Source organism: Heliangelus exortis, chromosome 5 (assembly GCF_036169615.1).
Source record: "Heliangelus exortis chromosome 5, bHelExo1.hap1, whole genome shotgun sequence".
Classification (NCBI taxonomy): Eukaryota; Metazoa; Chordata; class Aves; order Apodiformes; family Trochilidae; genus Heliangelus; species Heliangelus exortis.
In genome coordinates this window covers 16,244,753-16,263,625 of record NC_092426.1, presented here as the reverse complement: position 1 = coordinate 16,263,625, position 18,873 = coordinate 16,244,753, and the positions used below count along the sequence as shown (strand labels likewise).

The following is an 18,873-nucleotide window of genomic DNA, read 5'->3' as shown; positions in this document are numbered from 1 at the left end:
ATTATTTATCCCACATAATCCCTGGTCTGTATTACAGATGCACATTTTGTGAGCATAATTCCACCCTATACCTCAACCACAAACAGCTGTTCATACTGAGCCATTTCAGAATTCCAACACAGACAGACATTACATCTTACAGCTCTAGGAGATGTAACAGAGCACAGAAAAGCTACTGACAAAGACCTGAAATAACTGTAAATCAGTAACTATTTCCATCACTTGTCCACAGCGTTCTACTTGATTTTAAAAAAATAAAATTAATTGGCTTATATTTTTTTACATTGTTCATAAGTACAAGTGACATACATAAGATTACATCTCCCCCTTGCCTTTCTGATTGCCAGCAGCCCACAGGGTTTGATTTTTGCTTTGAAGAGTTTTGATTTCTTAAAAAAACCTCACAAAACTTACATGTTCCAACTACTGTGACTGCAACAATAGCAATATTAAATCGAGATACAACTTGCCTAAGTCAGACACCTACGAAAGCACAGTAAGTTTTGCCTCCCTCACATGAAGAGCAGACTTTAAATTGTGGCTGGGGTTGAAATCAGGCATTATTAATCCTTCCACAGCAGGTTCTGGCCTATCTGCAGCAACCCCACCTGCCCCGCACCCCTTTCTGGACTGAACCATAAGCTGTATATACCTTCATTTCTTCTGGACTTGAAAAGGAGAAAGCAGTAGGAGCAGATAGAAAACATGCACATGACAACTTGAACACCTGTTGTTGGTAACTTCTGCTCTTTGAATGCTTGCCCAGTTTTGCACTTAGGCTGCAGGAGAGCTCATGAGAACCCATCTCATCTTCTGCTTTCACAACTTACCTGAAATATGTTTCAATATCCTCAAGGCAGGAGAACTGCAGTACTAATAGACAGCATTGTGCCAGGATGACTCCATAGCTGTAAAATTGTTGGTAACAGTAGGGTTCAACTTAAGTGCCCACTCTACAGATGCTGGCAAACATAACATAACAGCTGTTTAATTCAAGTTTCTGAGATTTGCAGAGATGCAGAAACACAGCCAAAACCATTCTGGATAGTTTCATCCTTCTTATGGTGAAAGGATTGGGCCTACGTGACTTCTCATTTGGATGGGCTACAAGACAGACTAACAGCCTGATCTTGTTTACCAAAGTAACATTTTTAGAGGCAACTTACTGTTTAAAAATACAAACTTTCAAATCCTTCTACCCTCACAACATAGGAGATCTATATTTCAGTGACATGCACCATTACCTGAAGACAGCCACCCTCTGTGTAGAGAAGAAAATCTGGCAGCATTTCAGATTATCTGGAATTACTTGCATTAGCATGAAGGGTGAGCTTCCTTGGAGGACCAGGTGCTTTTATCTGCTTTTGTCTGGTATTCCTAATGAACCTGAACTGAAAGCCAAGAAGTGTACAGAGTAACGACCAGCAAGTCTTTTAAGCACTGCAGAAATAAAGGGGCCTGCACTGACAATTCAAACCTTGTACCTTGTATGTACTACACTTAAGGATTTACCTGGATACAGTTGAAATGCAGTCAAGATGACTGAGCCATGTTTAATACAATATACATTCAGCTCTCAAGATGTGGACAATTGGTATTAAAACTAAGCCTAGAATAGAACATTGTTTCGTAACATAATTTTTCCATCTCTTAACTTGTGTCACTTTTTTTTTTTTTTATATCCATCACTTCTCACAATCCCACTATTTCCTTTTTTCCCCTGAAATTCTGATGAATGACTTTCATGAATACACAAGTCACTGGGCAAGAGCATACCCACCATTGTCCCCAGCTCACCTATTTGCTAACTACTTTCCATGAATCCATCATCTAAGTGGACATGTCCTGTAAGGCCATAAGCATGAGATCTCTGGGAAGACAACTCACTATCTAACCATAAGTCAGCATTAAAAGCTGTACAGCTTAATATTTTACCAGTCCTTTATAACTTAATAAAACTATAGTTAAGTTCCAAAATATTCCTACTTCCATTATTATTCCGACTGAGCCCAGTAATATATGGATAGTATTTCTTCTGTTATGTGTAATGCTTCAAAAACTGAAAGTATAAAATCCAAGATTCCTACAAGTATTATGATAGTATCTAGAAGTTCAGAAGACTGCGGCAAACATCAGAAGATCAGGCACTCACAGTCTGAAAGAACACAAAAAAATGCAAGCACCACCACCACCAAAAGATGCTCCTTCAGCCAACTCAGAAGAATGACCTCCTCAGAGCCCAGAGGATGTGAGGATACTAGAAGGATAACTTTCGAGAGCTTTATGCTCAAAAAAATTGACAGATCGAAAAGGAGTTTAATTCAGCCCAACTTCCTTGTCACGATGTCTGCCCTGACACCAAAGCTGCAAAAATCAAGTCTCAGTGAGGTTGTTCAGACAGTGTGGGGACTCTCATTGCAACAAAGATTGTATCCTGTCCTGTAGTGACCAACTGCGGCACTTTTTGCCAAACGAACTGCTGAGCCTAACCCTGTCAGACATTTCAAATACATCGTAAAAACTCAGCCTTGATAAGTGATTTCAAATGAACTTTTTGAGGAAAAAAAGATGGCTAATTATTTTTCCCTCTTAAATCTGAAATTACTAATATGTACTAATAAAGTCGTATCACAAAACCTTTGACATTTTTAGCTAGCATAGAATCTGCCATGCAATACACAATTTTCAGAAACAAAGTGTTAATCTACACTTGCATCTGATCATATATGTCCAGCCTCAGATTTTCATCTCTTATTTCTCTTAATAGATATCTCTTAACGTGTATGTGACACATTAATGTGTAACGTCACCACTGTTGGCAGCATTGGTGCTCTGACTGTCCAAACCAAAACCAACTCTTGAAAGTACATGTAAGAAAGCATCTCATTTGCAAAGGAAATGAATAAACCCCTTTGCAGTACGAGCTGCTGTACAAAGCCAACTTCTGTAAAGGCAGCAAGGAAGCAGGATAAAACATTTGGTTTCATATTAATAACTTATATTAAACAGATTTTGGAAAGAGGGGCAAGAATGAAGTCATTGAGTTAGACCCACAATTTAATTGCCATTTTCAATGGAAAGTTAGAATGAATTTCAAAAGATGGTATCCTTCTAAAGAGTTTATTCTACAACCATCTTTAATTCACTAAAACTGGTATTCCAAAGGGAATCAGAGGTTTTAAGAAAACATCACTAATGTCATTTTCCTTCAGCTTTAATAGTTTTTATTTTTTAAGTTAAATGAGTCAAAGTATTGGTATTCCTAAATCATCCCTCTTGCATATTGATGAGTTAGTTTACCATAATTTTTCTCAGTTATGAAATTTCATAGTCTCTTTGGAATACTAATTTCATATTTATAGGTTTCAATTTTTTATTCCACCCTATTTCCCTGAATTTTTTCAAGACAGTTGTTGATGTAAAATTTAATATAAAATATTTAGTCACAAAATAGTATTGCTTTTATGCACATTGTGGTAAGATTATTTTTTTTTCCAATAAAAACTATACCATCTTCCATAAAATCCTAAACATATTAAGAACTGTGATGCAGAACAAAATTACACAGGGTCAAATAGGTACCAGCACAACAGTGAGATTATATTACATCAAAAAATTTTAATGGTCCCAAATATATACTCAACAACTAAGCATACACTCAGGGGGGCAAAAAAAATTTATGACACAAAAGTGACCACATCTAGAATTCCACTCAATCTTTAATCAAGAAGGGACAAACAAATCCCCCACCTTCAGAGAAAAAAAAAATCTGCAGTTTAAAGGGCAAAGGGAAGATTTAAAAAAAAAAAAAAAAAAAAAAGGAAATTTTATATTCGGCCCTCCCCCGTAGAGGTTTTTAAAACCTGTTGTAGCTTGACTAAAACGTTCAGAATGTACGATTTCAAAGGCAAGTCTCTTTTATACAAAGAAACTGCTGGCATTCTTAACTACTGAAGAATTATGGCAAAACCTGCCTTTTCTTCAAAAGTCTCATAACATGGTCCAAGAAAGCATATTCTGATTGTAGCAACTGACCAGCCAATCCAGAGTTCCACTAACAAAACTCCTGCCCTGTTGGCTTTGTTTGCTTTTTTTGTTTGTTTTCCATTTCCTTCCCTGAGAAAAGGGCAACATGTGGTCCAAGCTGGAGAGCTCAAAGGCATAAGTCTTTCCCCTAAACCAAATAGTTCCCCTTCTTCTGCTCCTTTGAATTGGCACTTGATTGGCAGAAATACATTTGTATAGGTTGATCTGTGTCACACAGACTATTTCACAAAAGACTGCTGCTTTGCTGTGGGCTTGTTTTGTTTTTGGAAAAAATATCCTTTTCCCAACTTATAATGTTCTTCAGCAGTTGCCATTATGATGACTCAAGCTTTGCTTTCTTTGAAAAAGGTAGAGTTTCTTCTTTATCTTCATCTTCATCATCATCTTCATCATCATCAGGATAATCTACAAGCCCAACCAGGCCTCCCTACAAAGAGCAACACAATTACTGTAATTAAGTAAATGTTTAGATAGTGATACTTCATGTTTGCATTGGAGAATGATCTTTGCATACAATATTGCCATATGCATACTGATTTGTTAAGTTTTGAATAAAACGAAACACAACAAGAAAAAAGTCCTTCAGTATCAATTTGAATTTCTGAATTACCACACTTTTAGAACATAGTCTTCAAAAAAGCTAATTTAAATGTGTAGTAACATAAAGAATATTTTGTATCATGAAACTGGATGAGGTGTACAGGTTATAAAATTTAAATAACTTGGCAGCTGAAAAGAAAACTTACCTAGTAATATTAAAAACTTCATTGTATTGCAAATAATAACAAAGTTTAGTATTAGGCAGCTCTGGACCCATCAAGAAGCATCATGAACACCTAAAATCTCCTCTAACTACAGTACCTTGCAATTTCTGAAGCTTAACCTGCATTTGACTACAATGGCAGTTACTAGCAAAGATTAATTAACTCATCCACACTAGAAAATTTCAGCCAGTTGTATACCAAAATACAACTCTATAAACAATTACAAATGATCTGCACAATATTACAGTATATACACTGAGTATACTAAACATAAAATTACAGAATTGGATAATTAGTGAAAAAACCAATTTCCGTACTGTTTCTAGTCTTTATGGCACATTTATTAACAGTGTATATTTTACTGAAAAAAGGTGGCTTACGCCTGAATTCATTAAGTTTTTCAGTGCACTGTATATTCAGTGTAATCTGAACATTTTTCTTTTGCCACAACAACTGGAAATTTTGGAGCCACTACTGTATGCAATATACTCCATATATAAAGATAGCATTTCAGATGCAAGGAACTATACTGTCTGGGAGACCAAGCCTCCAGCAGAAACAGACCAGACTGAACTAAATTCCAAGACAATTTTGCTTTTAAGAAGTGCTTGGCTTACTACTGTATTTGTTTCCATAAATGAAATAAACCTGCTTCTGCCATACCTCACTTTTAAGAAACGGAAATACTTGTTAGGAAATCAGGTTATTATTATCTGACCAATGCTGCACTGAAACCACCTTATCTGTCCCCCAGCACTGAGCAAATACCTGTCACTTATTTCCATGATACAGTCTAAATAGGGTTTTAGCAAAAAAAAGAAAGGTAAAATCTAACAGTGTTCTAAAACATATTTTAAAACACTGGTTTTGGACATTCACTGCTGGATATTCACATACTGACTCTTAAATGGGCTTTCTTCTTCTACCTCAACATGTTTCAATCCAAAACTATATTATTTTTGCTAGGACTCTGCGAGGACAAAATTCATGCTAGGTTATTAATATTTTTTTAATATTTTGGCTTACAGCAACCACATTTCCATAATACAATTTATTTTTTTCATGTGCCAATCACTCTGAAAAATGGTAAAATGGTAACAGTAGAAAAATCTCAGTGGGGGTGGTGAGACATCATAGAGTCTGGCAAGATTTGGCAATGTTCCCAACGTACTTCTACATTTCTACCTACCAAATATCCCTGTACAATTTAGTAAAACAAAAGCATTGTCTCTATTTACAGTAAAGATTGCTGCAAACAGCTGTTTGTTGTATGCTTCATACTTTCAGAGTCTAGGCATCAAAAGAGCTTTTATTTCTTTTTCCATGCATGTTAGATTTCCTTAAAAATGCTAAAGGCCAGACAAAAGGTCCATGCAGAGCAGACAGTCCATTGTCAGAATTCACACAAACTTGAGTGTGATGCTAAAGCAAATTCCTAGTGTGTAACAATGCAGTCAACCTGTGTCCATTCAAAAGTACCTTAGTTGTAATAGCTGCCATCTGAGATGTGCTTTTAGAAACTGATCCTGGTGACCCAGGGGACCCTGGGGATCCAGGAGAACCTGGAGATCCTGGCAGATTACTTGCAGATGACTGGCTGGTAAGGTTAGATTTTGTACCACTGGAAAAAGAAAGCTTGAAACTTGGGCTTTGACGACCTGAAAGGTTAGTTTTCAGAAGAACTTCCTTTTCTTCACTCTCTTTTACTGGAGAGAAAAAAAATAAACAAAAAAGTTGTAAAAGTAAAGTAATATTTTTTAGCAAGGCATTTAATTATAAGTCACTTGACTGTGCAGGAAAAGGCTTAATATTTTATGTACAACTAGATAACATTTGTCATCACAGATTTATTTTTTTTTTCATGCTACTATACCACCTACCTGCTGTCATCATTGGCCAGGAATGAACACTTCTATTCTAACAATGGTACCAGTTGAACATTTACACTGAAAATTTTTAATTATAGACCTGAATAAAACACTGGAAAACTTGACTATCATCCACAACTGCAATCCAAATGCTTTAAGAAATCAACAACAATATTTTGTATCCTTCTGCTTTCAAAGAGAGTAAAACTTGTTCTGAAGGGGTGGTCTACCAACCTGGCATTGCTATTTCAAGATCTATGAACTTTAGGAAAAATTAAATGCAAATGATTCACTGATTCACTGCAGTAGGACTAAACAATACAAGTTATAGCTTCTTTGTAAGTCATATGACATTCTTCTTATCATCACTTACATTTTTTCCTTTCCATGAATTTACTGATAGGGTCCATAATATCCTCATCATTTTTAGTTTTGTCAGAAGGTGGCACCACTGCCTCTCCATCTTCTATATCATCTTCATCAGTATTAAACCACATTTCCTCCTCATCCTCCAGGGTTCTTGCATCCCTTCTGTATCTGTGGTTTCTCAAAATTGAGCGCATGCTGCAGAACAGTTAAGTCTTAAAACTTTTGATTCAAAAAAACAACTCATATTAATAATAAAGCTTCTCAACATTTGCAGTGACAGCTTAGAAATACAAGCATTGCAGAGCAATAAAAAACACCACATAATTCTATAACGTGAATATTTGTATTTTCAATGCAAATACCATTAAAAACCTTTCTTTCTAAAGAATCAAAGCACAACTTTGTTAATAACACACTCAGTCCAAAAATTCTGTGTCCAAAATTCTGTAGAAAACTAACAAAGCTTACAAACACCACTATTAATGTTAATAACTGTCATTGAAGTGTTGCATTCAGATTTGGTTTAACAGTTTACACTGGTAAATACAAATTTGTAAAACAGTGTTTAGAAACTACAGCCTTTTTTTAGGGGGTTCAACGTGTTACAGAAAGAAAACCTGAACACCCTAGAAATCTAACTTACATTAACAAGGCAGCTATCTTTCTGCCACATCCACCTGTTACAATTTTTGATCAAGATAAGTATTATTCATACTTCAGGGCCTTGAATACAAAGTGCTATTTCTCTCTCCTTTGGGTCTATTATTAGTGCTGGTTTCTCTCTGCTCCCCACCTTTCTTTTCTTTTTTCTTACAGAAGCAGTATTACAGCATTGGAGAAAGGTACAGTGGTGTGCACCCTGAAGAACAGAGGGTGGAGGAGTGGAAGAGAGCTTGAAGGAATTCTTTTTCATTGAAAGATGTCAATTCTAACAGTCATTTTCCAATAAAAGCAAGAAAACCTTGACAAGTTTTCCGTGGCACTTGTTTAAAACATACTGGCCACAGTGTGAGTCAGAAATGTAGTGTTTTTTCATAAAGCCTCTGTTATTGGAATCAAAATGTTAATAACAACCTAAGCTTATTCCATTTAGAGATCTACTCAGAACATGGGCTTGAATTTCACAGCTGCTGAAGTGATAAATTTAGCTGACAAGCAAAAATAACTTCTCACCTGTAAAACACGTAGTCAAAACCTGCAAATCCGGCACTTACCCTTGAAAGTGTTTCAACATTTTAAAACAAATCTACTTGTTTTTCAAAAATCTATTAAGAATATAATTTTAATTATACAAGTTTCAAATTTAAATATTGATTTAGAAATCTTGTGGCAGAAAGCAAAGTAATTTATATGTCTGAAATTTGAACATGTTCTACTATGACTAATCAGGATTAATTTCTCTATTTTTTCAAAATAATTCAAGACAACAGAACAAGAACAGCTCTTGCTAACAGTTCTTCAGCATAATTCACCTATTCACACAAGCAGCCCACTTTGTTTCAATGAAAATACACAGAAAAGTAGCACCATTTCGGAAAAAAAAAAAAAAGGTGGAGTAGGAAGTCCTAAACTTCCTATTTTTCATGCACCCTAACTTTTAACCTTGGGTAACTGTGTACTAAGGAAGGGAACTTTTGCACTAACAAACAGAAAGAGTGATTCAAATGGTAGATCAGATTGTTAGATTTGCTGATGGAGTAAAAAACAGTCACAAAAAGGCATCCTCTGAAATTTTTTGTGTATATGCTACTTCTCTGTCACTTTGGTTGAGCTTATCTAAATATCTGCTCCCACAATGAACTAAAAGGAAAACTGATGTGAATTTTTGAATAAAAAATTCACTGAATGCTAACTTACAAATGAACAATTCAAATTTCAGATCTAACAGTGGGAATCTGCTATTTAAACAAATTAATTTTGGATCCCTAATAGACTTCCAGCTTCACTACAATACTGTTACCTAAGTTCAGGATATGACAACTTTGAATTACTACTGGGGGTCCAGCATCTAATGTTAGCTGAAAGCTGATCAGGAGTTCGAAGCAATACATCTGGAAATCACACCATTTATCAACTACATTCACCAATGCCTGAGATGCAAGCACAAGTCTAAATTATTTACATTTCTCTCTATCATAAAACAACCCATCATTTCCAAAACAGAAATGAAGCACTGATATACTAAGAAGAGCATTTAGAGCATTTTACCTGTCCAGTTTTGGATTATCTTGTCTTTCCCTTTGTTGCTCAAATCGTAGTTTCAGTCCTTTAAATGTCTGCACATAATCTACATCTTCCAGTGCCTTCCAGTAATTTTCAATTACATGAGCTGTTAATGATTTTATATCTTCCTGTAAGAACGAACAACAAAGTGACTTACTTTCATGCAAATAAATTAATTTGATATGATATAAAAAGTAACTCAAATGAGATAATTTTAAGCATTCCACAGGAAGCATCATCTTAATTATCTTATGCTAAAAAGACGATTATGCAATGAAGTATAGGTAAAAACCTAGAGCTTCAAATTACTTGATTAATGAAACCAGCACAACAATGATTTCCTACAAGTATCTCCTTCAAAACACATGAATAAAACCTAAAAACCCTGATTTAAAATATCAAAACCAAATCTGCAGGTCTTTACCAATGTAACTTATAAGTATTTTTGTAACAAGGTTATGGTCACTTATGAAAACCTCCCAGCTGCACTGCTATTTCATTTTAGCTTTGTGGAGCTGTACATGGAGTACTGAAAGACCACAGCAAAAAAGTCACAACCCACCTACATGGATTAACTTTTTTCAGTTTGAACACAACTCAGCTACACTGATCAAGTCATCTGTGTCTTCAACCACCTTGAGTTCCAACTCAAAGAGGAAGGACAGATTTCAAGTGGCAACATAAGTAACTTTTTCCTAACTGACATACTCCTTGACTGTCTGCATCCTAGTTTGGTCCCACTTACCACATTTAGAGTCTGTACAGCATCTTGTCAGAATTTGGATGCAGATAACAGTGAGGAAATCAAATTGTTCAGACAGCCAAATCTGCGTACTTTAGGAGACTCCCCATGGAAGGGACTTTTTACCACTCCATTAGTATAGTGAGACTTGTATCTCTTCCATAAGTTTACATGCTCTGTTGAACTGACATTACAGAGCATAACTAAATTTTGTGGTTTTGTAGCAGGAGTTTTCAAGTGACATTCCTGTCATAACAGACACATCCAATCTGTATGATGAAACTATATTAGAGTTGCCTTTGCAAATCTGAGTACTACAAGTACACAGAGTATCGGATTAAATTTAATTTCAAGTCATGGTACTATTTGAATGTAAGAAAGAACATATAACTGATACAAAAGAAAATTCATTTAAATCCAGTATCATATGGTCACATCACTATGCCAGCATTATTTAGGGTACAAGCAAAAATAAGTCTTCTTGAACTACAAGATCAAACAGTGTAGTAATTATCTCCAGCAATTAACAGCACTCACCACTCTGATAAATTCAAACATCTCTATTATGGCGGAGTTCATCAGATTATAACGGGAACCATTATTTAGAAATGCTTTGACCACAGGTTCAAACAAAAAGCTTTTCATTATGTAACGGTTGTAGAATTCATCCTTCAGGCCAATTATCTTTCTCTTGAACCGAAGGGCACCTAAAACAGAAGCGTTGTCAAGAGAACACTAAGTTTTTTAATGCAGCAGAAAAAAAAAAATCTAGCAAATACTAGCAAGAGTTAGGACAGTTTGCAACCTCAGCTCTTCTACAGCACGATGTTATTTGTTATTTGGACAAGGGAATACATTCAGGTATTCTCTGCTTCTCAACAGTCATGGCTACACTGCTGAAGATTGCTTACATATTCTATCATAAGGAAATCCTCTTAACACAACTTTTGTTTACTGAAGAAATAATATACTACTGTTTGACTATAATACTATTGTAAGGGTGCATTTTTTATTTTTTAAATACTTATGGGAATTATTTAATAATTTCTATTACTCAAATGTAAGTTTGATCACATTTCTTTAAGTACTATTTGATTATGATGCACACTATCTAACTTTAAAATTGGTAAATGGCATATTCTCCACACACATACTAAAGCAAAGACTTTATTTACATCCAGTTTAAAGCTCTTTTTGAAAATCCAAAGCATTCACAATCAAGTTCATGCAGAAACAAAGTAAAGTATCATCATCTCACAATAAGGTGGCCCATTTTTGTTAGCAACTTGGTGTACATGAAAAGGGATTATCCAAGGGTTACCAGGCACTTCAGTTACAAATATAACAGGTACTCCTTACAGTATGGTAGTCCTCAATCAACTTTAGGCTTTGTTTTACTCTGCATGTACAACAGGACTGTGGAAAAAATGTCTTGCTTGCCTGCAGAATTAAGTCACACTGTTTTGCTAGCACTGTGCTGAGCATGGTCAAGAAACTATCAGAGTTTGAAGAGCAGCACACTGAACTTCTGTGGTGCAGTCAGGTAAGTGTATCTCTAATTAAATACCCCTGACAGTAAGTGTACAACTAATTAAAAACCTCTGATAATTTCTACTAAAACCCCTCAAAATTTAAGACATTCAATACTGAAATAATATCTTTTCAATTCACCTCTAAGTTGAGATTTTGAAAAACTGTTCTGCCTTTTCGAAAAAAGTCACCTACAAATACAAAATTATTTACCAATACTAGCTGATACATCTAGGAATCAGCATGAGAAGCAGAGAGTGTTACAGCAGAATTTCTGTACTCACTCACAAGCTGTCATCATCTCTGAACAGTTTTCTTCCAGTGATAGGAAAGTATGCAACACTTAACATTCACAAAATACTAGTTTATTTTTTACATTTCAAACTTACATAATGCCAAGAAAGCATGCTTTGAGGCCATGAGAACAAGTACCCTTCGCAGGATATCTTTGTTAATGATGTAGTTCTTTATGTGGTAAGTATGATGTTCTACGCAGAAAGTTAGCAATTCCAGTATTAATGCCAAGAGCTGGGCTGTCTGAAAATCATCTGTTATAAAAACAAATGGAAAATAATTAAACTTATGTAGGATATTGCCTTCAGAAGCTAGCTTCAAATATCCAGCTTCAGTCTGGTAAACATTTCAAAGTTCTTGTATATTCTCACAGATAGTAATACAACATGCTGGAGGTTATGTTTAGTCTTCAAAATAGACTAGAAGTTGCACAAGCCTGCAGACACAGCAGGAAACACTCAAAATACAGAAACAGCTCAATTTTGTGTGTCTTAAATCTGTGTTTGAAGGTTCAGGAACACAGATCAACGCTAGCATTCGCAGTCAGGCTTATTTAACTATACCTCACTGTGATGTCCCTATGTCTCTATTATAAAACACTGCCCTATATACAGAGCCCTGGCTTGGTTTGTACTAAAAATGTAATCTTTTATACCTTTCAATGAGAGTACTATGCAAGAAGTATCTCAGGCTTTTCCCATACTTCTAAGATACAGCCAAATAAAAAAACCTAACTCAAATCCTGCTTTAAAGTAGACAAGTAATGAATTAAATACATACTAAACTTTTTTATTGCCAGATTGCTGATCATTAAAGAACACATTTTTTAAATAGTAAAAATCTTATTTCCAATCTATCTGGAAGAGAGATAAAACAGATTAATTAATCTTTATTATTTGGAAACCTATACAGAAGTTTATAGAAAACATATTTATTATTTATGTACCTCCTTTTGGAAGTGTTATAACGTCAATAAATACAGTACTACTGCTAGTAGTCAGCAAGAACAGCAATTTCCTCACTGATTTATGCTTCCTTAGTCTGATTTACAACCAGTACCCTCAAATTGAGCACAGTACTGTGATATGCACCTTCTGAGGTGATTTTTCATCTTCTGTGATAACCAAATTTAATATTTACATGTTTGCAATTCTCTGTCACCGTGCAGTCTCATGAGTTACTAAAAATTATACAAATACTTTCTGCTGAAACAAAAGCTGCAGCAGGTGCTTTTCACTTCTTAAATCAGATCTCTGCTGAATTTTATACATATAAATAATAGAAATTACTAAATCGTGAATCAACATTTTACTTCGGACTACATATTACAGTCTCAGATTCTCTTGAAGACAGAAAACGTCCTTTGACAGTTATTCTGCTGTAAACATTGACATTCCACAGCTTTGATGGGCCCAACAGAGAAGTATTACCTTTGCTAGGCTTGTCCTCAGTAGTATTGGCCAATAAAGGGGCTGTCAGAACATGCATACAGTGCTTGTAGAAGAAACCCAAGAACTCTGTCTTTTCTGTTTTCTGAAGAATAATAATTAGAAAAAAATGACTTATGTAACATATCACCAAATATTCTACAAAAAACAAGTGTAATTTTATTTGAAGGCAGGCACTTACATTGGCAGTGGCAAGCATATTTTCTGGATCAACTAAAGTACGAAGCAAACCCATGAGTAGCACTGCCCCTCCAAGTTCTGGATCTGTGTCGCAAATCATGTGTTCTATAATGAGGTTAATGAGTAATATATCCTAATAGGGGGGAAGAAAAGCAAAAATCAATTCTAATGCTACTCTGTTGCACCAAACCTGAAGACTAGCTTCTAAAAGAGTTATCACCTGCTTCAAAGAGGTATTCTATTAAGATTTTGTAAAACGTAAACAATTACAATTACAATTACAAACACTTAAATTAAACCCCACAAATAACTTTACATGCCAGTGACACATTCTGACCAGTGGTTCAACAGTAAGAAGGCAAGCAGTGAAGAAGAATCTTTTAAAGCAACTAAAAATAGTTCCAAAATAACAATTCAATTTAGAATTTGATCTGAACTGAAATACCAAAAGATAACATCTACAGACGCAAATACTTAGCTCTCTTAAAATTGAACTCATTTCTGGAAGCTTTTTCAGAGTACAGAAGTCTTAATTTGCATCTCTCTTGACCAAGAGTTTTCTTTTTACAAACACACAAAGGTAAATTTTGTAACACCAATGAACTTCACGAGATACGAAGTTCACCTAAGAACAACCCCAAGAAGCAGTATTTGCATTTCGGAATCTCTACACTAAGGCTGCATGGTTTAAACAAGGACACTCTGTCCCTTGTAAAAGAGAGCAGCCATCAGACTGAAGTGGCCACAACCACCAGCCTGTTCCAGCTGCCCCTTTCTTTCTGGACAGAAGTAGCAGCACCAGCCTTCCTGGTCTCTGGCATGTTTTTAGCAGATAAAAGGAAAAACAATAACTAAGTCCACTGGAAACCACTTTCAAATACCTTTATTTACTACCAGTTGCATGCTAGCATTCTGTATTAATCAGCTACAGAGGATCTCTGGAAAATGTAAACCTCTGACAAAAAGGGTTCTGAAACACTTAACTGCATAATTCCACTTTGAATGTTTGTGATAGTAAACTGAACACAGGCTTCTTACAAGTAAATAAAAAACACATGTACACGCTAAGATCAAAACCAGAATTTGTATTTCACATTTTAAGGAGGCCATAATTCAAAAGGATTTTGTTTTCTTGTATGACAGCTCATGTTAGCCAAAATGGTGATTTATGGTAACCTGTTTTACTTTACATGCAATGGAACAAGAATATGAAAAGATGAGAAGAACACTCATCTCTCCTAATAGAACTTTTAAAAACAGATAATTCAGAATCCTGCAATCATCATTACTATATTCCACATACTTCTTCAGAACTAGGGCCCATGTCATTAATAGAGCTGTAAATATAAAAAAAATAATTAAAAAAAAATACATGCTTTTCTGGAGATCCTCTACTTACATCATCATTCTGCTGTGCTTCCTGCATGACAAACTCTCGTACCATGGATGGGTTGTATTCAACCAAATATGAGAATATATCAGTGGCTGCACTTCGTACTTGTGCATCATCCATACCCTGGAAAAGACAGAGAAAATTATTTATTTTTCCTTAAAAGGCTCAAACGGAATGAAAAACTGAAAGCAAGCAGCTTTTAATTCCTACTTACAAGTCACACCTAACCATTATTCAAACTGTATTTGAAAACTGAACTGACTCTAACCTCTTCTTCGTATATTTGACAACTGTTGGGCAAAAAATACAGTTTTATGGTTTCCCATATTTTCTTAGTTAACTACACCCCAAGCAACATGTGAATATGTGAAGCGAATAAAAAAGCCCAAAAGTGTGCCAGGGCGCTTGCCAGAATCACATTGTAACTGCTTTTAAAGTTTTACAAAATATTTTGCATGTTCTGAATCTCAATCTGAGACAAGACAAATGCAGGAAACACTTCAGAAAACCATGTGACTGAAGCCTGGAATACTTACTCCTTGAAGAACTTCTTTGGAGAGAAAACAAAACTGTTACCACAAATAAAACTGAGCTGACTTACCAATATGACTTCTAGTGCTGGCAGTATGCCCATATTTGACAATGTTTTGAAAAATGCATCTCTGTTTTGAGGTTGCAGTGTTTGAGAGAATGCACAGAACTCCTTCAGAAAATTTACCTGAAAAACAGGAATAATATACTAGTTAGTAGTTAGAAAAAAAACAAAAGATGCAAGTACCACTTTGTAGTAACTGTCCCTTTCGTGTATATTATACAGATTTCTTACCAATTCCTGTCTTTTCTCCTCATCTGTGGCTTCATCTGTTAGTTGTGCAAACAAGTCTGTCAGAAATTTTTCATCCTCCTACAAAGGCAAAACAATACCACTTCTTTATTTGACAATACCAAAAGAATTCCAAATACAATACAAAGTTGTTCTAAACTTATTTGCTTCCTGCAATTAAGAGAACATATGCTTATATATTGTAATTAATCATACCAAACAGATTAACATGAATCTTGTTTCTGAGCTTTTGTTATCTTCAACACTTCATTCTCAGTTATGATGTATCTTGTATTGTCCTTTGACTGTCCCTGTCTCTATCCTCTACTGGAGAAAATTTACATGACTTTGTCTTCGACTTAAGCTGTTAACTTCCTTCCCCCTTTGTCACATGCCTATCCCCCTAAACCACACAATTACCTTGCTTCAGCTGTTTACATAATTTGATAAACACAATCTCTCTCTGTCACACACACACACACACACACACACACACACACACAGATATCTTTGGAATGTTACAAGATGTTTGCAACAGAACTAAAGCAAGGACACAACAATAATGGCAGGAACAAGGTAAGATTCTTTCCCTCCAGTGTTGTGAAAAAGGTGACTTCTAGAAACCAAATCAAGATAACTGTTCCTATTATATACAGCACTTACCAGGCGTTCTGACTGGCAGCAATCAAAAACCAGTCTGCTGGTTTTCATGCTGCTTGTCTTGGGAAAACTACAGACAAAACTACAAATGTGTAACTGCACATTACAAATGTCTATTTTGACACTCCTAACAACTACAGAACTAAACTTTCTCCCATCTTTTCCCCAATATTATACAGTAATGAGGCAGCCCTTGCTTGAAGAAGATATCTGTACATCAGATATAAATAGTTTTGGGGGTTTTTTTGGACTGCCAGTGCTGTTTCTTGTGAAATCAGCAATAGTACATGCAACATTCCTCCATACCAAAGCCACAGAGCTAGAAACCCAAATTTCCTTATGTTCCCATGCAAGTACTTCTAATACATCCATATAAATGCTCTTAAATTACGAATCACCTTGGTACCTCATCCAGGCTCACCTTGCAGCCCTACTGAGAAAATGAGTACCTCAGTTCCAAGAGCACACCATGCTAATGCTACAACCCAATCCAGGGTATCCACATAGCACTGCATACCACAGATCAACCCAAATGGGGCTGGCATGACCCTACAAGGCATTTCACCAAACTGTAAGGTAAACCTTGTATTTAGGATATGCCACACTTTTCCTCATTTCATGCTGTGCTTCTGAACTGACCATGTGGGCTAGTGATAATGAACAAAAAATGATTTTGGGACACAATTTCATGTGCTACTTCAGAGATTGCTACAAAATCAAAACAAAAGGAGAGAGGTCTTATATGAGGTTAACCAAAATTCACTGTGCAGGATCAACCACTGGAAATGTAAAATTCAGATTTCAGCAGTCAAATACATTTAAAACAACTATTAAGGTTGTTGGGCTTCAAGAAGCCCAACTTTAGCTGTGATGAAAGAATACAAGGATGTTGTCTACCTACTATTCACCTGCTAAATGGCTTGCTAGGTTTTCTGTTCTAATATTTAATTTGTTAGACATTATTGGCAATCTAACTAACCTGCAGAAGAGATATTGATAAATTTGTTTATTGAAAAAAAACCCAGTAAACAAAACCAGACAAAACCACAACCAACAAAACCCACAAAATAATAAAAATTCTTCCTAATGAAGTACATGCAAGTTCTTCTCCACCATTAGTACCACTCTTAAGAAAAGGCTAAGTAGTTTGCTTTCATTTATTTTTGCTATTTTTCTCAAGATACAAAACTAATCTCAGCTATCAAAACTCAAAAAGATGGATGCTTAACCCCAACTGGGGTGCAACCCCACTCCCAGTAAGAATGTCCATTCTTACTGTGAAATTAACTTTTCACTTCCTTCATAATTTATGACAACAAGTGCAAGGCAATACTACTGAAATATCTCAAAATGATCATTAGGAGGGGAAAAAAAATTATGGAGATTTCAGTACTTATTTCAGTCATGACTGGTGTGCTTCACTAATCGAAGAGTTACACATTATTATCTGAAATATAAAATTATTTTTTAAACTCAAAATGTGGAAGTAAAGGAGGAGACCCAGCACTGGTGATACATGGGTCTTGTTTCTGACCTGCTGCAGAGCTCCAGAGACAGAGGTGGCCAGGAAAGCTGCACTCCAGCACTACAGGGCAGGGGACAGCAGGCAGGGCAGGAACCCAGCTCTTCTCTCAAACCAAATCCCACCAGACCCCTGACTGGTTCAAAGCATGACCATTTGCAGCAGAGGCCAACCCACTCACCATGCTACTGGGCTGGGAAACACATGGGACTCTATAGCAATGGGAAGTGATGAAGACTTCAATGCTAACACTGATGTTGCAGGAATAATTTGCACAAGTTCAGCATGTAAGTGCTTTTCAAGCCTCCACATATATATTATAATGCAGTATCTTAAAATTCTATGTAGACATAACATTGAAGGAATTACATAGTCTTTTAAAATTAACAGGATTATCTGAAATGTCTAGGACTCACGAACAACCATGATCTACTTAAAATCAGATGAATGAAGATGGGTCTGATTCAAAACACCCACCCTTACATGGGTAATATGCAGCAAATGGCAGTTATTCCAAGAAAATAAAAGCAACCTGTAACTTTGCAGTTCTATCTTAGTCCTGAAGTGCATTTAGGTGCTATGTCATTCCAGGTGCTTAATGCAAGGTAGACAGGTTGTTATTGATGGGAAAAACCCTGACCCTCTCACATTCATAGAAAAATTTTGACTGCAGTGAACATTCAAAAGGTAAGATTGTCTCTCTCAAGCTGTAAAATTAATAAGGGCAGCATATCTAAATATACATGCCTGATCAACACTACCAGCACCTATGGAAATGCACAGGCTGAGAACAGTTCACAGTCTGTGAACTCAGAGCTGAGTTCACATATTTTACAAGTAAAAAAGCACCAACACTGAATGTTAGAATTACACAAGCTTAAATATTTTCTGGTTTTGTCCAACTTGTAAAAATCCCCTAAAATATGTCAGTGAAGTGAACACAGTGCAAACACGTGGTTTTTTGCACCTATCTGACCTTTTCATGCAGACAAGTCTCAAAACCCATTTGA

General features: G+C 35.7%; 1 protein-coding gene across 2 annotated transcripts in view; it reads right to left on the bottom strand.

The window, feature by feature from the left end:
- Positions 1-3,201: 3,201 nt before the first annotated feature.
- The window catches only part of PPP4R3A (protein phosphatase 4 regulatory subunit 3A), a 41,972-nt gene continuing 26,300 nt past the window's right edge, over positions 3,202-18,873 (bottom strand). For both annotated transcript variants that reach the window (XM_071745759.1, XM_071745761.1), the window contains 11 exons: positions 15,685-15,762; positions 15,460-15,576; positions 14,865-14,981; positions 13,467-13,598; positions 13,268-13,370; positions 11,933-12,091; positions 10,551-10,720; positions 9,257-9,399; positions 7,053-7,243; positions 6,291-6,517; positions 3,202-4,474 (listed from right to left, as the gene is read on the bottom strand). In XM_071745759.1, coding sequence (XP_071601860.1) covers positions 4,361-4,474; positions 6,291-6,517; positions 7,053-7,243; positions 9,257-9,399; positions 10,551-10,720; positions 11,933-12,091; positions 13,268-13,370; positions 13,467-13,598; positions 14,865-14,981; positions 15,460-15,576; positions 15,685-15,762 — 1,551 coding nt within the window. In that variant the 3' untranslated portion in view covers positions 3,202-4,360. The remainder of the gene's footprint in view (positions 4,475-6,290; positions 6,518-7,052; positions 7,244-9,256; positions 9,400-10,550; positions 10,721-11,932; positions 12,092-13,267; positions 13,371-13,466; positions 13,599-14,864; positions 14,982-15,459; positions 15,577-15,684; positions 15,763-18,873) is intronic.